This window comes from Symphalangus syndactylus, chromosome 24 (genome assembly GCF_028878055.3).
Source record: "Symphalangus syndactylus isolate Jambi chromosome 24, NHGRI_mSymSyn1-v2.1_pri, whole genome shotgun sequence".
NCBI classification, from domain to species: domain Eukaryota; kingdom Metazoa; phylum Chordata; class Mammalia; order Primates; family Hylobatidae; genus Symphalangus; species Symphalangus syndactylus.
In genome coordinates, this window is record NC_072446.2 from 37,736,471 (window position 1) to 37,753,174 (window position 16,704).

The following is a 16,704-nucleotide window of genomic DNA, read 5'->3' on the forward strand; positions in this document are numbered from 1 at the left end:
GGCCTGGCAGCCTCTTCCATATCCCTGCTGTATTTCCAGACCCTGAAGATTGCGTTAGCCCTGGCCAGCAGACTGGGAGATCCCGTCTATGATTCTACCATCACTGAGAGCATGGATGATATGCTCAGGTGGGTCTTGGGCAGGACCTGGGGGCTACAGAGGCTGCGGTGGGTGTGGGGAAAGGGTCAGGTGAAAAGCAGCTGGTGTAGCAATAAAGGCCTGAAATCCTAAGTCAATTTCAGCTCAACCCCAACTCACAATGTGACACTGGGTGCCTCTCCCTGCACCTCACCTTTCCTATCAGCCCAATGAGTTGGCCTACTTCATGTGGCTCTTAAATTTTTTTGAGGCTAGCATAGCACCTATATGAGCCCATCTGCTCCTCCTTTTGAGTAGGAAAAGAAAGCTCAATACCAAACAAAGGCCGGGCGCGGTGGCTCATGCCTGTAATCCCAGTACTTTGGGAGGCCAAGGCGGGTGGATCACTTGAGGTCACGAGTTTGAGACCAGCCTGACCAACACAGTGAAACCTTGCCTCTACTAAAAATACAAAAATTAGCTGGGCGTGGTGGCACGTGCCTGTAGTCCCAGCTAGTCAGGAGGCTGAGGCAGGAGAATCACTTGAATCCGGGAAGCAGAGGTTGCAGTGAGCTGAGATCATGCCACTGCACTCCAGCCTGGGTGACAGAGTGAGTTTGTCCCCAAAAACAAACGAACAAACAAACAAACAGTCTCCAAGCAAATACTGAAGGTGGTGGGAATACAGCTTCATTAGCAACATAACATAGCAGTAGGTTGTGGGCTCTGGTGAGACTGCCTCCATTCAAATTCCAGCTTGACACTTCGCTAGCTGTGTGGCCTTGGGCAAGTGGTTTAAACTCTCTAAATCTGTTTCTACAAGGGGGCTTGACAATAATGGTATCAACCTTTTTTTTTTTTTTTTGAGACGGAGTCTCGCTCTGTCGCCCAGGCTGGAGTGCAGTGGCGCAATCTCGGCTCACTGCAAGCTCCGCCTCCCGGGTTCACGCCATCCTCCTGCCTCAGCCTCTCCGAGTAGCTGGGACTACAGGCGCCTGCCACTACGCCTGGCTAATTTTTTTGTATTTTTAGTAGAGACGGGGTTTCACCGTGGTCTCGATCTCCTGACCTCGTGATCCGCCCGCCTCGGCCTCCCAAAGTGCTGGGATTATAAGCGTGAGCCACCATGCCCGGCCAATGGTATCAACCTTGTGAGGTTGTGGTAAGGACTAAACAAAATCATACATGTAAAGCTTTTTTTGTTTGAAAATTGAATAAATGTCTTCAAGTAATCTTTGGTAACTTATTCTCTAATCAACTATGGATAATCCAACACATAGTTATTAGGTAAGAAACCCTCAGTTGAATTTTTTTGTTTGTTTGTTTTGTTTTTTTGAGATGGAGTCTCGCTCTGTCGCCCAGGCTGGAGTGCAGTGGCATGATCTCGGCTCACTGTAACCTCTGCCTCCTGGGTTCAAGCAATTCTTCTGCTTCAGCCTCCCGCCTCAGTTGAATTTTTAAAAGTCTGGAGCATTACATATTGTTTCTAAGATCAATGCAAACTTTGCTCTAAAACACACACACACACACACACACACACACACACGCCTATATGAAATCTATTCAACCAGTTCATCCAGTAAATAGTTATTGAGCACTTACCCTGCGCCTTGGGAAAAAATTCTAAAAGAAAGTAAAGATCCTAGCTGGATGTGGTGGCTCATGCCTGTAATCCCAGCACTTTGGGAGGCCGAGGCGAGTGGATCATTTGAGGTCAGGAGTTCAAGACCAGCCTGGCCAACATGGTGAAATCCCGTCTCTACTAAAAAAAATTAGCCAGGTGTGGTGGCAGGTGCCTGTAATCCCAGATAATCGGGAGGCTGAGGCAGGAGAATCGCTTGAACCTGGGAGTCAGAGGTTGCAGTGAGCTGAGATAGCGTCACTGCACTCCAGCCTGGGTGACAGAGCAAAACTCTATCTCATGAGAAAGAAAAAAAAAAAATCCTCATATACAAAATCTTCCCCCAACTGAACTCTTAATAAAACTTTAGACTGCAAACATTAATTTAAATGAATCCAGTTTGTTAATTCAAAGCAAATATTTTCTGATCATCCGTTATGCACCAGGCATTTCCATAGAAAGGATTAAGAAGTCAGATAACTAAAAGGCTCTTGATTTAAACATTAAATAAAAGTTGGTTCCAGAAAATAATCTAAATAATACCTAAATAAATTCATTCAACAGCTATTTTCTGGGTATTTCTTATGTCCAATTAATGAGCTTCTGCACTCATAGACCTAGTAGTACAGTGAGGGAGGTAGATTTCATCAAATAATTACACAAACACCACAAAAGTGAGGTAGGTGGAATGTATTGAAAGCCTGTTGTTTGCTCATCTCCCACCCCTTGTCTTTTCAGCAAGGTGGAGGCTGCCTACCTCCGGGGCCATATCAATGACTCCCAGGCAGCCCCTGCCCCACTCCTGCCTGTCTATGAACTAGACGGAGCTCCCACGGCTGCCCAGGTGCTGATCATGGGACCTGATGACTTCATTGTGGCCATGGTTAGGTATGCCAGCTCAGACTCAGAACCTGGAAAAAGGGATCCTGTGAACCAAGAGGGGGTGGGGGCTGGGTGGAGGTGAAGATGGGCTATAGCTCACCCAACCCCACCTCGGCCCCCAGCTCCCTGAACCAGCCCTTTGGCAGCGGCCTTATCACCCCCTCGGGGATCCTGCTCAACAGCCAGATGCTGGACTTCTCCTGGCCCAACCGGACAGCTAACCACTCTGCACCCAGCCTGGTAGGATTTGCTTCCCCGCTTCCCTGGGGACCCTGAGGCCTATAGGTAGGAGGTGCAATGGCATGGCTGCCCCTTTCTCCCTACTTTCTCCAGAATCTTCTAGTATAAGGAAGCCTAAAGAAGATGTTCACCTCATCCCTAGCCCTGCTAAGTCTGGGACATGGAGCCTGGTGGGTCTGAAGAACCCTTGTCCCATTCTGTCACTGTCTTACTGTGTGACCTTGTGAAGATCTTGCCCTCTCTGGGCAATTTCTTCACCTGTACAATGAGGGTTTCGGCTCCTATTTGATGTTTTGGACACTTTCCAGCACTAGTGGTCTCTGACTATGTGAGCTTGAGTTGATGGGGCTCAGCCCTATGGCTGGGCACCAAAGAGGGACCCAAGGAGGAAGGATTTAATGATTTTTATCTAGTTAAAAATCAGCACTCTTACACCCCGCAATCTGGGGCCCCAGCAGGGCAAAGACACATAGAGATGATCAGGGTGGGGTTATCCTGTTCTTCCCCATTGCCATCTTTCTTGGCTTGGTCCTTTCTCCTGTGACCCATAGCAGCCTCATAGCTCAGTGGATGCACTTATCACTCCTCCATCCACCCCACCCATCCAGGCACCCTACCCATTTCACAGATAACAAACTGTTGTCTGGGAAGGGATCAGTCTCCCAGGAAAACTGGGCCTGTGGAAGATGTGGAAGAGGGAGAGCAGTTGGAAGGGTTGTGGAGGGGCCCTTTCCCGGTCTTGTCCCACCCCACCTGCCCCTTGTGGTCTCTGTCCTCTAACAACAGGAGAATTCAGTGCAGCCAGGGAAGCGGCCACTCTCTTTCCTGCTGCCCACAGTGGTCCGACCCGCGGAGGGGCTCTGTGGAACCTACCTTGCTCTGGGGGCCAATGGAGCTGCGCGGGGCCTCAGCGGCCTGACACAGGTGAGGCTTATGCCATGGTTGGCCTTTTTCAGCTGGGAGCCAAGCTGTGGCCTAGACTGTAGATGCCTGTCATATCTGTGGCTTGTTTCCATTCCTCATGCAGCAAACATGGGCTGAAGTTGCTTTGTGCCAGGCCCATCCTGGGCAATGTGGACATGGGCTGCGCTGAGTTTCTTAGTGAAAATGGAGCCCTGATGCTCCCTGTCTTTCCTGGTTGCAGGGTAAATGGTAGGGTCAGTAGATTGAAAAGTGGGGTTAGCATCTGGGTGGCCTGGGTTCTGTTACCCTCAAGTCTACCTCCACCCAGCATCTGAATAGACAACCAGCCCTCTTTAGGGTGGGATTTGAAAGGAAGGGCCTGCTTTTCTCCAGAACACCTCAGAATGGCTCCATGAATGTCTTGAGAACCTGATATATATGCCAGGCACCTATTTTGGCAGGTGGTGAGTTAACGATCTTAAGTTCTGGAATCAGACACTCCTGGGTTCCAGCCCAAGTGCTACCAATTTGTAACTGTGTGATGCTGGAGCATTCACTTAACAGCTCTGAACCTCAGTCTCCTCATCTTTAAAATGGAAATAATAACAATAGCTAACATTTAAAGAGTTCGTACTAAGTGCTGGGCACTGTGTTATGTGTGTTAACAATTGTAACCTTCCCAGTTCTGGGGAGAATCCTTATTTCTATTTTATAGATAAGGAAACTAAAGCCCAGAGAGGTTAAGACATTAGGTCAAGTACTTTCAGCTAGAAGGAGCAGGGAGGCAGTTTGGTTCCAGAGCCTACGCATACTCCTAACCACTAAGTTAAAGGCACCAGAGAAGAAGGGAGCCCTGGGCTAGATTAAAGAGACTTGGTTCTAGTGGTGTATCTTCCCTGGTTTCCTCTAAACTCTGGAGTAAGTCATTTCCCTCGCTGGCCTTCACTTTCCCTCTCAGTGAAATGGGAACAGTCATCACAGGCCTGCCTGTCTTCCAGGGCTGTTAGGAGGCTCAGATGACACCTGGTGTAAGAATTCTCAAAACTAAGGAGCCTAGACCAAGGGTGAGAGCTGAGGAATCCTGGACCATCACCCCGGGACAGCCCTGATTTTTCTGTACCTTGGCTACCACAGGTTCTGCTGAATGTCCTGACCTTGAACCGGAACCTGAGTGACAGCCTGGCCCGCGGCCGCCTACACCCAGACCTGCAGTCCAACCTCCTGCAGGTGGACAGTGAGTGCAGAGCAGAGACCTTGTGGGGCGGGTACAGGGACAGGTGGAGAAAGGTCTCCTCCCAAGGGTTCCCATGCCTCAACCAGCACCAACTGCCAGTGAAGTTTGGTTTTATTTGGCAAATTCCTATTGGAGCAGTGAACGATCTGGGGATTGGAACCAGTCTTGCCATTTCCTGGTTGTGTGGCCTTGGGAAATCCATGTCTCAACTCTGAGACTCAGTTTTCTCATTTGTAAAATAAGACACAGTTGTTCATTCTTCAAACTTTCATTTACTCAACAGTTTGTATTGAACACATACTGTGTTCCAGGCATCATCCTAGTGCTAGGGATTCTGCATTTACAGGCAAACAGGAAAATAAGTCATCAAAGAAATATGGGACAAGTAAGTGCTCTTCCAACTGTCAAAGCAGAGTGATATAATAAGACTGACTCAATGATCAAGGAAGACTTCTCTTTGGTGACATTTAAGCTGAGATCTAAAGAGTGAGAAAGAAACGGTGCAATGGCTCAGACCTATAATCCCAGGCTGAGGTGGGAGGATTGCTTGAGGCCAAGAGTTCAAGAGCAGCCTCAGTAACATAGTGAGACCCCCCCCCCCACCGTCTATAAAAAAATTGTTTTAAATTAGCCAGGCATGGTGCGTGCCTGTGGTTCTAGCTACTCGGGAGGCTGAGGCAGGAGAATTGCTTGAAGCAGGGAGGCAGAGGTTACAGTGAGCCGAGATCACACCGCTGCCCTACAGCCTGGGTGACAGAGTGAGATCCTACCTCCTAAAAAAAAAAAAGTAAGAGAGAGCCCACTATACAAAGAGTTGGTGCAGAGCTTTGTAGGTCAGGGGAGCAAGTAGAAAGAACTCAGGGCAGGAATGGGTTTGGTGAGTTTGAGGAATAAAAAGGAGACCAAGGTAAGCAAGGATGAAATTAGATCAGAGAGGCAGGCAAGGCGCCAGATCATGGACCTTATGGTGAGGAGATGGACTTTCCTCTAAGAAAAGGGCTTAATTTTGGCACAGCTGAATTTTATAAACAGGAAGGTATGTGCACCTTTGAGGAGTTTTTATTGCAACAATGTATTAATATGACACTAGTCCAAAAGAATACAGAATTGATTGAGACACAGTCCTTGCCTGTTCAATATTATTATCCCCATTCTGTAGAGGAAGAAACTGAGGCTCACAGAAGTTATAAACTAGTCAAAGATCAACCACTAAATGGCAGAACTTCAATTAGGACATACACCTGGCTGATACCAAAGACTATTATTTACTGCACAGCTCTTGATATCTCCTGGACTGAATCACATTAGAAGCAGAGACTGCGATCTTCAACGATCACATCCTGTAGTTGGCCAGCGACACTTGGATCCCAGCTGATAGATGACAAGGCCACATCCTTGAAATTGAATTTTGTTCAACAAATATCTGCTGGTCTCTGTTGAATGTGAGGCTCTGTGCTAAGTTATTTGTGCTCAGCCAAGTCCTGCCTTCAGGGCCTTAGTGTAAGATGGAGGTATAAGGAGTGGGGGCTTGGTGAAGAGAAATTTCATCTACCTGAGGCCCTGGGGAGGCTTTATGGAGAAGGTGACAAGTAGCTTGGCTTTGAAGTATGAGTAGGAAGTTGGCATGTAGAGGTAAAGGACATTCTGGACAGGAGGAACAGCCTAGGCAAAAACCAGAATGAAAGGCTCAGAGAGCAGCCAGGAGGCTAGCTGCTGTTTCCCAGAGTTCTCAATTTACCCAGCACCTTTGTGACTTTTGCCACATTTGCACACCATCTAAACCATTATGTACATAACATATCTCTATAAATGAACTTCCTTTTTAGCCTAAATGTATTTTATTTTATTATTTTTTTGAGATAGAGTCTCACTCTGTCGCCCAGGCTGGAGTGCAGTGGTGCAATCTCAGTTCACTTCAACCTCCGCCTCCTGGGTTCAAGCGATTCTCGTGCCTCAGCCTCCCGAGTAGCTGAGAATACAGGTGCACATGCCACCACACCCGGCTAATTTTTGCATTTTTTGTAGAGACGGGGTTTCACCATGTTGGCCAGGCTGGTCTCAAACTCCTGACCTCAAGTAATCCGCCTGCCTCGGCCTCCTGAAGTGCTGGATTTACAGGCGTGAGCCACCATGCCCAGCCCTAAATGTATTTTTAAAATAGACCTTATATCATAATCACAAATGGAAAAATGACTTCATTTGCCACACCTGGATGACAAATAGTTATCAGCTATTTGTTAGCTACACAAATAGATATGTGTAGTTTTTAGTTAAATATTGTTGCCCATGGAAGGCTCTGAGACTGCTTTCTCCATTAAAGAAGGAGATTAGGAAGCGTTAGAAAGCAGACTGAAACTTGTTCCTTGCCATAATCAGAAGGATTGAAAGTGAACCACAAAGGAAATAGATTTTCGATTAAGTGATTTAATGCTATTCAAGGTTGGGTCTTCATCTCAAGAGCTACCAAAAGTCTTCCTATTAGGGAAAGAAGAAGACTAGATCTTTACTGAGAAGCAGTAGGGTGTGGAGTTACAGGGCTTATCACAGAGGTCAGCCTTAAGATTATCCAATTGAGAAGGGGAGACACATGACCTGATTTGTCTTATTTAGGGGAGGTAGATTAAGGGGAGGAGAATTTAAGTCAGGGAAATGAGAAGCAGCTGGGATATGGCCCAGGCAAGAGATGATGAGGGCCTGAACTTATCCAATGGGATGGGGATTTGTTCATCTATCTAGTAAGTATCTGCTCAGTACTTACTATGTACTGACCCTGCACTGGGGATTAGTAGCAGACAAGACAACGTTCCTACCTTCAAAAAGCTTATAATCTAGTGGAGGGGACACAGTAAATAAATAAACAAATACAGGTAGCAGTAAGTACTTTGGAAGAAAACCAAACAAGGTAAAGATGGTAGGGACTGCTGTTTTAGTAATGGTGGAGGAAATTCTTGAAGAGGTGCCAAAGACTGGACTGAAGTAAGGGGGTCAGCAGTGTGACTTTCCAGGAGAGCATTCCAGGCAGAAAGAACAGTAAATGCAAAGGCACTGAAGTAGAAACATGTTTGGCCTTCTAAAGGGACAGCAAGGAGGTCAATGTGGCTGGAATACAGTTAAGCAAGGTGAGGAATAGGAAGAAATGAGGGGAGGAATTTAGAGAGGTAGCAAGGTCCCAAACAATGTTGGGCTTAGAGGCACCTTGGTAAGGACTTTGGATTTTATTCTAAATTCCGTTGAAGCTGTTGGAGGGCTTTGAGCAGGGGAAGTGACTAGGTCTAATGGTTTAAAAGGATCCCCTTGGCTGCTGTTTGAACAGGCTATAAGAAAGGCATGGGGCCAGGCACGGTGGCTCACGCCTGTAATCCTAGCACTTTGGGAGGCTGAGGTGGGCAGATCACCTGAGGTCAGGAGTTCGAGACCAGCCTGACCAACATGGATAAACCCCCATCTCTACAAAAAAAAAAAAAAAGAAAATTAGCTGGGCGTGGTGGCGCACGCCTGTTATCCCAGCTACTGGGGAGGCTGAGGCAGGAGAATCGCTTGAACCTGGGAGGCAGAGCTTGCAGTGAGCCAAAATCATGCCATTGCAGTCCAGCCTGGGCAACAAGAGTTAGACTCCGCCTCAAAAAAAAAAAAAAAGAAAGAAAGAAAGGGAGGGAGGGAGGGCTGGAAGCAGGGAGACCAGTAAGGAAGGAAGGAAGGGAGGGCTGGAAGCAGGGAGACCAGTTAGTGGATTATGCAGAAATCCTGGCAAGTAATGACGACAGCTTGACTTTGGCAGGTGGAGATGAAGACCCACAAAGCCCCTTTTTCTTTTTCTTTTTTTTCCCTCCCTCCCTCCCTCCCTTCCTTCCATCTTCTTTCTTTCTTTCTTTTTTTTTTTTTTGGAGACAGGGTTTTGCTCTGTTGCCCAGACCGGAGTGCAGTGGTGCAATCTCACCTTACTTTACTGCAACTTGTGCCTCCCAGGGTCAAGCGATCCTCCTACCTTAGCCTCCTGAGTAGCTGGGACTACAGGTGTGTACCACCACGCTCAGCTAATTTTTAAATTTTCTGTAGAGATGGGGTCTCCCTATATTGCCCAAGCTAGTCTCAAACTCCTGGGCTCAAGTGATCCTCCCACCTTAGCCTCCCAAAGTGCTGGGATTACAGGCATGAGCCACTGCACCCGGCCTGTCCTGTTTTCAATATTAAGAATGACTGTATATTATTGATCACTTACTGTATGCAAGGTTCAGTGCTGTGTGTGCATTATCTCCTTTAGTCCCTGCAACTTCATGTTCTCATATAATCCCTATTTATACATGAGGAAACTGAGGCTCAGCAAGGTAAAGTGATTTGTCCAAGGTCATACAGCTCTGTGGTGGAGCAGCCAGGACGAGGACTCAGGTCTGACTGTAGGACTCTTGAACTAGTGCTCTGTACATTCTGAATGTGCATATGTTGGGGATGGTTTTCAGGTGAGTTCACAGAGGAAGAGATTGAGTTCCTGGAAGCCAGGGGTCACCACGTGGAGAAAGTAGATGTCTTATCCTGGGTCCATGGCAGCCGAAGGACCAACAACTTCATCATCGCTGTTAAGGACCCTCGGAGCCCAGATGCAGCTGGAGCCACCATCCTGTAGAGCAGCAGGGTGGGGCGGGGTCTCTGCTCCCCCACTTTGCATGTTCCCAGAGTCCCTCCTTCTCCCAGGTTTGGTCTCAGGGGGACCCCAGGGATGCTCCAGATCAGGGGCGAGAGGGGATGCTTAGCAAACCCAATCCCAGAGTAACTGGAAAATTCTCCATCAGGAGGCTTGTGGTGGTGGTGGCGGTGGTGGTGGTGGTGAGTGTCAGCATCCACAACCAGGCAGGCAGGACCTTGAGGAATCAGACTGTCTGTCTGTGTGTCACCTCTCCTCCTTCAGCCATGCTGGCCCTGAGCTTAGGGATGTGCTTGCAAACCCTTCTCAAGGCTCTCACAACCCCAACATCTTCAGACTGGCCTGACCTGGGCCTTGTCTTCCAGTTCCTTTCTCCTATTCCCAGCCTCATTTCTTAAATGACTAGGAATTTTTTAATGGACCATTATAGGGAGGGGGTGCTCCTCTTTTCCCACCAGGTTGAGGTGGGGGCCTTGCATCTGGGGGTCCCCAGGGTATGGGGTAGGGGTGGGGGTGGGGACCAGCTCAGGGGCTTCCATTTGCAAAGGGGAATTAAAGAAAGAATGTTGCTTAACCATGGCTCTGGTTTAATTTATATTTAACTGGGTTGACAGTGGGAGTGGGAGAGGAGACCTCGGCTCACCCTGTCCCAGTAAACGATTCAAGAGTAACCTGGAGTCAACGTTGAAGGACTCATAATAATATCTGTCCAGCTAAGACATGCACCAATAATAATAATTCATAACAACAATAACTATAATATCTAGCATCTAATCTTTATTACAAGCCTCATGAAGTAGGTACTAATATTATTGCCATTTTACAGATGGGAAACAGGCCAAAACAGGTTAAGGGACTTGTCTAAGGTTCTTCATCTATTAAATGGAAGAACTGGGGTTCATCTTATCATGTCCAACTCCGGAATTTGTGCTCTTAACCAATTCCACACCTATTAGTTGAACTATTTGTTATAAAGTATATGTCATATAGTATATGTCAGACAATAAGTACCTTTTATAGATAATATCATTCATGCATACATGCTTCTATCCATTACGTTCCAGGTACTTTGTTAGGCACTAGGGATTCAGCACTGAACAAGACAGGCTTTTTTTTTTTTTTTTTTTGAGACAGTTTCGCTCTTGTTGCCCAGGCTGGAGTGCAATGGCATGATCTCAGCTCACCGCAACCTCCGCCTCCCCAGTTCAAGCGATTCTCCTGCCTCAGCTTCCCGAGTAGCTGGGATTACAGGCGTGCACCACCACACCTGGCTAATTTTGTATTTTTAGTAGAGACAGGGTTTCTCCATATTGGTCAGGCTAGTCTCGAACTCCCAACCTCAGGTGATCCGCCCACCTCAGCCTCCCAAAGTGCTGGGATTACAGGCATGAGCCACCACGCCTAGCCAAGACAGACTTTTTAATGGGTTTGCAGTCTATCGGGGCAGTCAAATGTTAAAGAAATAAGAGCACAGATAATTCGGGTAATTGCCATCACAATAAGCTCTATGAGGGATACTAAGAGAATGTATATGAAGAAAGTTAATCTAGTTTGGGGATCTGCAAAAGCCTCCCTGAGAAGTTCATGAGAATGAATAGAATTGACAGGAAAGGATTAGACATGGGATGTGGGGATGTCATTCTAGGCAAAGGGAACAGTATGTTCAAAGGTATTGTGGTGAGAAGGAACGTGTCATGTTTTAGGAGGTGAAAGAAGGCCTATATATTCTTCCTAGAGCAGGGGTTGGCAGAGTTTTCCTACAAAGGACCAGAGAGTAAATATTTCAGACTTTGTAGGTTATATGGTTCCTGTAGTAATTACTCAACTTTGTTGCTGAAGTGCAAAAGCAGCCATAGATAGACAATGTGTAAGACAACATCCTGATGGCTGTGGATGTGTTCCAATAGAACTTTCTTTTCTTTTTTTTTTTTTTGAGACAGAGTCTCGCTCTGTTGCCCAGGCTGGAGTGCAGTGGCGCGATCCGCAAGCTTTGCCTGCAAGTGGAGCTCACTGCAAGCTCCGCCTCCCGGGTTCACGCCATTCTCCTGCCTCAGCCTCCCCAGTAGCTGGGACTACAGGCGCCGGCCACCACGCTCGGCTAATTTTTTTTTTTTTTTTTTTTTTTTTGTATTTTTTTAGTAGAGACAGGGTTTCACTGTGTAGCCAGGATGGTCTTGATATCCTGACCTCGTGATCCGTCCACCTCGGCCTCCCAAAATGCTGGGACTACAGGCGTGAGCCACCGCGCCTGGCCAGAACTTTATTTTCTAAAAACAGACCCCTTCACGCCTGTAATCCCAGCACTTTGGAAGGCCGAGGCGGGCGGATCACGAGGTCAGGAGATCGAGACCATCCTGGCTAACACGGTGAAATCCTGTCTCTACTAAAAACAAAAATTTAGCCGGGCGTGGCGGCGGGCGCCTGTAGTCCCAGCTACTCCGGAGGCTGAGGCAGGAGAACGGCGTGAACCCGGGAGGCGGAGCTTGCAGTGAGCCTCTCGAGATTGCGCCACTGCACTCCAGCCTGGGTGACAGAGCGAGACTCCGTCTCAAAAAAAAAACAGACCTTTACTGCCATAAGGGCAGTAGTGTGCTGACCCCTACACTAGAGCACCCCGAGGGGATGATGAGATGAAACTGGTGAGATAGGTAGATCATTCTTATGAGGCTGGTATTTCCCCATTTTATTGATGAGAAAATTGTGACATGAAAGACACGAAGTAACTTACCAGAGATCACCCAGCTGGTAGTTGGCAGATGCATGATTCAAAAGCAATCTGTTTGACTCCATAGACTATGTCTCGCTCTTTCTTTCTTCTTTTCCTTTCCTTCCTTCCTACCTTCTCTTTTCTCTTTTCTTCTTTTCTCCCTTCCTTCCCCTCCTTTCACAGATCCATGATTCAAAAGCCATCTGTTCGACTCCATAGACTGTTTCCCTTCCCTTCCCTCTCCTCCCCTCCCCTCCCCCTCCTTCCTCTCTTCTTCCCCTCCCCTTTCCTTCCCCTCTGTCTCACTGTCTCTCTCTTTCCTTCTTTCTCTTTCTTCCTTCCCTCCCTCCCTTTCTTTCCCTTCCCTTCCCTCCCCTTCCTTTCTTTCATTTTTTTTTTTTTTTTTTTAGAGACAGGGTCTTACTCTGCCACCCAGGCTGGAGTGCAGTGGTGCAATCCCTGTTCACTGTAGCCTCAACTTTCTTGGTCAAGCAATCCTCCTGCCTCAGACTCCCAAGTAGCTGGGACTACAGGTGCATACCACCACACCTGGCTAATTTTTCATTTTTTGTAAAAATAAGGGTCTCACTATATTGCCCAGGCTGATCTTGAACTCCTGGCCTCAAGTGATTCTCCTGCCTTGGTCTCCCAAAGTGCTGGGATTATAGGCATGAGCCACTGTACCTGGCCACTTCTTTAAAAATTTTTAAATTATTTTTTTGGATTGCAGATGTAACAGTTTTTCAAATATCAAATACTTTATAGATATATAATGTATATCTGTAATCCACCCCTTCAAAATCCAAACTTTCCAAAAATCTCACTGTCAATAATTTAATACACATTCCTCCAACTTTTTTCTGTACATTAACATATATTCTGTTTAAAAAGTAAAAATGGGACTATATTTTCACACTGTCTACAACTTCCTTTTTTTTTTAACTTACCAATATAGCATGGGCATTTTCCCCTGTTAATATATATGGATGCACTTCATTATTTATAATAATGCATCGTAGTTCACTGAAGGGTTTAACCAGTTTCCTTTTGATGGATGTTTGGGTGATCCTTGTCCTGATATCTTTAGGTGCTTGAGCCATGCCTGTAGTCATACCAACTCTCCCAGGCTGTCTTTCAAGCGACAGAGTGTCTTAGTTCATTTGAGCTGCCATACCAAAATATCATAAAATGGGTAGATTGGAGCAGAGATTAGTGAAATAGAGAATAGAAAAACAATAGAGAAAATCAATAAAACCAAACCCTGGCTCTTTGAAAACATCAACAAAATTGACAAAGCTGTCCCAGATTGATCAAGAAAAAAAGAAGATTCAAAATTACTAGAATCAGAAATTAAAGATGGGACAGTACTTACAATCTTACAGAAATAAAAAAGGATCATAAAGAAATACTATGAACAACTGTATGTTAATATATCAGATAACTTAGATGAAACATAACATTTCCTAGAAAGACACATACCAAAACTGACTCAAGAAGAAATAGACAATCTGAGGAGATACATAACAAATAAAGAGATTAGTAATATATACTAAAAAGCAAACTACTTACAAAGAAAAGCCCAGGTCTCAGATGGCCTCACTAGTGATTTCTACAAAACATTTAAAAAATTAATACCAATTCTATAAAAAAACTTTCAATAAATAGAAGAGGAAGAAATGCTTTCTAGTTTATTCTGTGAGGCTAGTTTTACCTTGAAATTAAAATCCAATGAAATAAGACATAATAGGAAAACTACAGATCAATATTCTTTTATGAACATGGATGCAAAATACTCAACAAAATACTAGCCAACAACATATAAAAAGAAGTATACACTGCCTCAGTGGGATACATTCCAGGAATTCAAGTTTGGTTTACTATTCAAAAATCAAGTACTGCATTATATTTTTTTGGTAGAATAAAAAACAAAAAACACATGATCATCTCAATAGATGCAGAAAAGGCATCTGACAAAATCCAACGCCCCTTCATGATAACAAACAAACAAATAACACTCAGCAAACTAGGAATAGAAGGGAACTTCCTCAACATGATAAAAGGCAAATATAAAAAACCCTCAGTTAACATCATAGTTAAAGATTGGATGCTTTCCCACTAAGATTAGAGCATACCCATTCTTGCTACTTCTATTCAATATTGTACTGGATGTTCTAGTCAGGACAATTAGGCAAGATGCAGAAAAAAAGGCCTCCAGATTGGAAAGTAAAAAGTAAAACTATTTTTATTTGCAGATGGCATGATCTTGTATACGAAAAATCCTAAGAAATCCATGAAAACAATGACAGCTAACAAAGGAGTTCAGCAAGACTGCTAATACAAGATCAGTATAAAGTTTTTGTATGCTTGCAATAAAAAAAACCTGTAAATGAAATTAAGAAAACAATTCTGGCCAGGCACAGTGGCTCCCACCTGGAATTGCAACACTTTGGGAGGCTGAGGCTGGAGGATTGCTGGAGCCTAGGAGTTGGAGACCAGCCTGGGCAACATGGTGAAACTTTGTCTCTACAAAAATTAACTGACAGTGGTGGTATGTGCCTGTAGTCCCAGCTCCTCAGGAGGCTGAGGTGGGAGAACAGCTTGAGGCTGGGAGGTGGGTTGATGGCGCCACTGCACTCCAGCCTGGGCGATAGAGTGAGACACTTAAAAAAAAAAAAAAAAAGAAAAAGAAAAAAGAAAGAAAACAATTCAGTTTACTGAAGCATCAAAAAGAATAAAATACTTAGGAATAAATTTTATAAAAGAAGTATAAAAATTAAAACTATAAAACATTGTTGAAAGAAATGAAAGAAGACCTAAATAAATATAAAGACATTCTGTGTTTATGAATCGAAAGATTTAATTTTGTTAAGATGACAATACTTCCCAATTGATCTACAGATTCAATGCAATCTGTATGGAAATTCCAGCAGCACTTTATTGCAGAGATGAATATGGATGATCCTAAAATTCATATGGAATTAATTGCAAGGGACTCAGAATAGCCAAAACAATCTTGAAAAAGAACAATGTTGGAGGACACACATTTCCCGATTTTAAAACTCAATACAAAGTAATCAAAACAGTGTGGTAGGTATAAGGATAAACATATCAATGGAACATAATTGATAGTCCAGAAATAAATCAATATATCTATGGCCAATTGATCTCAACCAGGGTGCCAAGATCATTCGATGAAGAAGGAATATTCTCTTTAACATATTCACATACACAAAATGAAGTTTGAGCCTTGCCTCACACCACATACAAAAAGTAACTCAAAATGGATCAAAGACCCAAATATAAGAGCCAAAACTATAAAACTCTTAGAAGGAAACATAGGGGTAAATCCTCATACCTTGGGTTTGGCAATGGTTTCTTAGATGTGGCACCGAAAGCACAGTGACAAAAGCAAACATAGATAATTGGATGTCATTGAAATTAAAAAGTTTTGTACATAAAAGGACAATCTTGAGTGAAAAGACAGTCCAAAAAATGTGAAAAATATTTGCAATCTTATATCTGATCTGAGTACTTTATATAGTACCCAGAATATATTAAAAACACTTCAACAACATAAAGACAAACAACTCAATTAAAATATGGGCAAAGGACTTCAACAGACATTTCTTGGCAGGGTTCAGTGGCTCATGCCTGTAATCCCAATACTTTGGGAGGCCAAGGTGGGCAGATCGCTTGAGTCCAGGAGTTCAAGACCAGCCTGGGCAAAATGGTGAAACCCCGTATATACCAAAAATATAAAAAATTAGCTGGGTGCAGTGGCATGTGCCTGTAGTCTCAGCTACTCGGGAGGCTGAGGCAGGAAGATCCCTTGAACCCAGGAGATCGAGGCTGCACTGAGTTGAGATCGTGCCATTGTACTACAGCCTGGGTGACAGGAGTGAAACCCTGCTTCAAAACAAAACAAAAAAGGCACTTTTTTTTTTTTTTTTTTTTTTTTTTTTTTCTGAGACAGAGTCTCACTCTGTCACCCAGGATGGAGTGCAGTGGCGCCATCTCGGCTCAGTGCAACCTCCACCTCCCAGGCTCAAGAGATTCTCCCACCTCAGCCCCCTGAGTAGCTGGGACTACAGGTGCATGTCACCACGCCCAGATAATTTTTGTATTTTTTGTAGAGATGGGGTTTTGCCATGCGGCCTAGGCTGGTCTGGAACTCCTGGACTCAAGCAATCCTCCCATCTTGGCCTCCCAAAGTGCTGGGATTACAGGTGTAAGCCACCGTGCCTGGGCTTCAACAGACATTTCTTCAAAGATAAGTCTATGATAAGATGCTGAATATCATAATCACTAGGGAAATGTAGATTAAAACAGGTCAAAATCACCATGAGATACCACTTCACAACAATTAGACTGGCCATAAATATTATTTTTATTTTTTATTT

General features: G+C 44.9%; 1 protein-coding gene across 12 annotated transcripts in view; it reads left to right on the forward strand.

Annotated features, from left to right (window-relative positions):
- GGT7 (gamma-glutamyltransferase 7) overlaps positions 1–10,171 on the forward strand; it is a 28,755-nt gene extending 18,584 nt beyond the window's left edge. For 6 of the 12 annotated variants that reach the window (XM_055265908.2, XM_055265909.2, XM_063633728.1 and 3 more), the window contains 6 exons: positions 40–128; positions 2,438–2,587; positions 2,704–2,821; positions 3,608–3,745; positions 4,859–4,958; positions 9,416–10,171. In XM_055265908.2, coding sequence (XP_055121883.1) covers positions 40–128; positions 2,438–2,587; positions 2,704–2,821; positions 3,608–3,745; positions 4,859–4,958; positions 9,416–9,579 — 759 coding nt within the window. In that variant the 3' untranslated portion in view covers positions 9,580–10,171. Of the gene's footprint in view, positions 1–39; positions 129–2,437; positions 2,588–2,703; positions 2,822–2,914; positions 2,997–3,607; positions 3,746–4,858; positions 5,224–8,849; positions 8,973–9,415 lie in introns of those variants that run through there. The other 6 variants (XM_055265913.2, XM_063633734.1, XM_063633732.1 and 3 more) reach the window with 5 other exon arrangements.
- Positions 10,172–16,704: the final 6,533 nt, after the last annotated feature.